Source organism: Gossypium raimondii, chromosome 7, assembly GCF_025698545.1.
Source record: "Gossypium raimondii isolate GPD5lz chromosome 7, ASM2569854v1, whole genome shotgun sequence".
NCBI classification, from domain to species: domain Eukaryota; kingdom Viridiplantae; phylum Streptophyta; class Magnoliopsida; order Malvales; family Malvaceae; genus Gossypium; species Gossypium raimondii.
In genome coordinates this window covers 41153812-41156505 of record NC_068571.1, presented here as the reverse complement: position 1 = coordinate 41156505, position 2694 = coordinate 41153812, and the positions used below count along the sequence as shown (strand labels likewise).

The 2694-nt window shown below is 37.3% G+C and overlaps 1 protein-coding gene across 2 annotated transcripts; it reads right to left on the bottom strand.

Moving 5' to 3' along the window:
• Window positions 1–237: 237 nt before the first annotated feature.
• Window positions 238–1798, bottom strand: LOC105791081 (transcription factor MYB59). Of its 2 annotated transcripts, none has more exons than XM_012618973.2 (3): window positions 1312–1798; window positions 1074–1203; window positions 238–983 (listed from the first exon to the last, which is right to left on the bottom strand). In XM_012618973.2, exons 1-3 carry the CDS (start codon window positions 1424–1426, stop codon window positions 485–487), a joined length of 744 nt encoding a protein of 247 aa, XP_012474427.1. In that variant the 5' UTR covers window positions 1427–1798; the 3' UTR covers window positions 238–484. The 2 variants fall into 2 exon arrangements, with proteins under 2 accessions (XP_012474427.1, XP_012474433.1); XM_012618979.2 differs by having other exon boundaries at window positions 1280–1787.
• Between the last annotated feature and the right edge of the window lie 896 nt (window positions 1799–2694).

The window sequence follows — 2694 nt, the reverse complement described above, 5'->3', positions numbered from 1 at the left end:
CAGTTTCTGTGTTTATAAACACAATTCAATAAATTTCTGCAAAATGGTAAAATACCCAACATTTGGAAAAAGAAAGGCAAGCCACTATGAAGATAACAGGACCACATCATACACAACCATAACCTCTTCACATTCATGGAAGTATCCTACAACATATTGATGCTTATGTAACAATTGCTTTCCTGATTCTGCTGTTTGATATAAAAGATGAAAAGCTGATCATCAAGCAGGTTCAAATTTTAAGATAAAAAGGGAGAATTTTATAACATACATCCATTAACATAACAAGTCTCTTCCTCTCTGAGGACTAATTAGAGTTTTAAATCACACAAGCTACAGCGACGATGATATATTATTACAGTGATATGCAGGACTGTTGCTCAGAAAAGCTTAGAGAAAACCCAGCTATATACAGGTTAGATTTTCCCTAGCAAAATACTAGTATTACAGTATGAAACAAATAAATGAAAATTTTTTTGTCTAATTAGCCTGTTACAGATTCTGTCCCAAAATCGAAACAAGAAACAAGTTGATTGGGTGGGAAGAACATCTTACTCTCTTCTTCATCATCCATCTTCCACAGTGAGTCCCAGCAGTATTCCCATGAAAAATTGCAACCTTGTTGACTGTAGTTATCAGGCAGAGGTTTTATTATTGTGTCTTCTTCAGGCATATCAATGTCTTTCCATATATCATCCATGGAGTAGCCATTTCCATCTTCAAATTCTGGACTGTTTTTCTTTCCTGCCATGTCAAGGCCCCCAGTGTCATAAAAGCTTACAATATTTCCAGTACCAGAGGAGGGCAAGGAATCGACTGTAGTAACAGTTGATGATGATGAATGACAATTTGAAGATGATGAAGATGGTGAGATGGGGATGGCCCGTTTCTTTTCTTGAGCCGTTTTTCTCATATGGGTTCTCCAATAGTTCTTAATCTCGTTGTCAGTACGCCCTGGTAATTTTCGAGCAATTCTCGACCACCTGCATATGATATATGTTTATAAATAATCAAACCAAGCTTTGAGGTTGGTAATGGAAATTACAGAGTTCCATTCATATTGTTTTTCAAACCTGTTTCCCCATTTGGCATGAAGTTCAAGGACGAGGCGTTCTTCATGGGGAGTCATCTTTCCCCTTTTGAGACCAGGGTGCAGGTAATTAACCCACCGTAACCTGCAACTTTTTCCAGTTCGGTTCAAACCTATAACAACAAAAACCAAGTGGTTAAAGGCAAAAGGCTCCTTCCAAAACCACCAAATCTTACAGATAAATCCTACCTATTTCATTGTCTCCCGCCACACCTTCAAACCTGAAACTTTGGCTATAAAATCCCATCGTCGATCTCCAAATAAGTGAACAAAGTTCGCCAGAAGGATGTCCTCTTGTTCTGTCCAGGGACCCTTTCTGATTTCATCTTGCACCATCTTTTTTTTTCTCTCTCCCTCTCTCTCAGATTCTTGCTGGAAATGGGTATTTAAGTCCAAGTAATTGCTGCTGTTTCATGAAGACTTAGGCGTACACTACTCTAATATATATATATGACTACTAAGTTACTTGTAATTGTCAAGAGAGGGTTTGATTGTCTTGTTGCTGGTATATACTAATAAATATGAAGATATGGTTGCATACAACAGTTCCCTGCTGTAATGCGCGCATGCCATTTGTGATAGGGAACCTTATGCATCTGATGTCAGCCACTATAGCAAATAATCTAAGTGATAGATTGATCTGTTGATGTAATTCTCAACCGTTGTATTTCAATACACAAATGAGTTCTGCAGGTAATTTATGTATAGTTATTAGTAATGCTTTAGTCATGGCAGTATATGAAATGAGCAGGCAGCATATGATTGGATAAGGAGGAATAAGGGAAAGGAAGTCCCTAGATCCTCCATCCCCCATCCATTCAAGTTGAGGAAATGATGATAGTGCCCCTTGACTTTTATTAAAGGCCATAGATACGGAGAAGCTAAGTAAACATTACAAAAGAGAGAAAGGACGAAACTCGGAAAGCAAAGCAAAGCAAAGCAAAAGGAAGGCACTATTTGGATGTCATAAAAGTAAAATTTCTTTCTTTAATAAAAAATGGAGTAAGATATTATTCTTGAAAAACCTATTGTTCAATGCCAGGTAAATCCACAATCTACTTGTTTCTAAAAAATAGAGTTGGGTTTTTTTTCTTATAGTGCTCCTACCACTCTAAAGCATTGGAATCTTTGTTGTTGTTGTTGGTTTTTTTTTTTTTGGGGGCTACTTCATGTTCCACATCTTGATATGTGCCTTGAAAGGGGTGGTTTTGCATCTCAAAGTTATTCATTGAAAAGCTCCAAAATGAATGCAGAATTTTGGGTCTACTTTGGTTTTCGTTTTGATTGACAGCTTAACAAATGGTTACTAAAGGTCTCGAGGCAACGTTTTAAATCAGTAGGAAGGGCGTGATAAAGGAGATGTTTAAAATGGAATATGGCGTCATTTGCCTCTGCTAATGCTAACAACATTAGGATTGTGGGTTTTGAATGTTAGAACTGTTTCCAGCACAGCATAAAAAAAGAATACAATGAAATCTGGAAGGCATTGAATGGCCTGGTGGCTCCTTGCTTTTAACACTAACCCTAAAACGAGAAGAGACCCAAAAATAAAGAAAGAAAGAAATGAAGGATGATGATGTGGAAACCACCAAAACTTGTGGCCA

Coding starts and splice junctions, on each gene's coding strand:
- LOC105791081 (XM_012618973.2), bottom strand. CDS start 1,426: ATGGTGCAAGATGAAATCAGAAAGGGTCCCTGGACAGAACAAGAGGAC. Junction 1,204..1,311: donor TTTTATAGCCAAAGTTTCAG/GTTTGAAGGTGT, acceptor TTGTTGTTATAG/GTTTGAACCGAACTGGAAAA. Junction 984..1,073: donor CATGCCAAATGGGGAAACAG/GTTTGAAAAACA, acceptor TATCATATGCAG/GTGGTCGAGAATTGCTCGAA.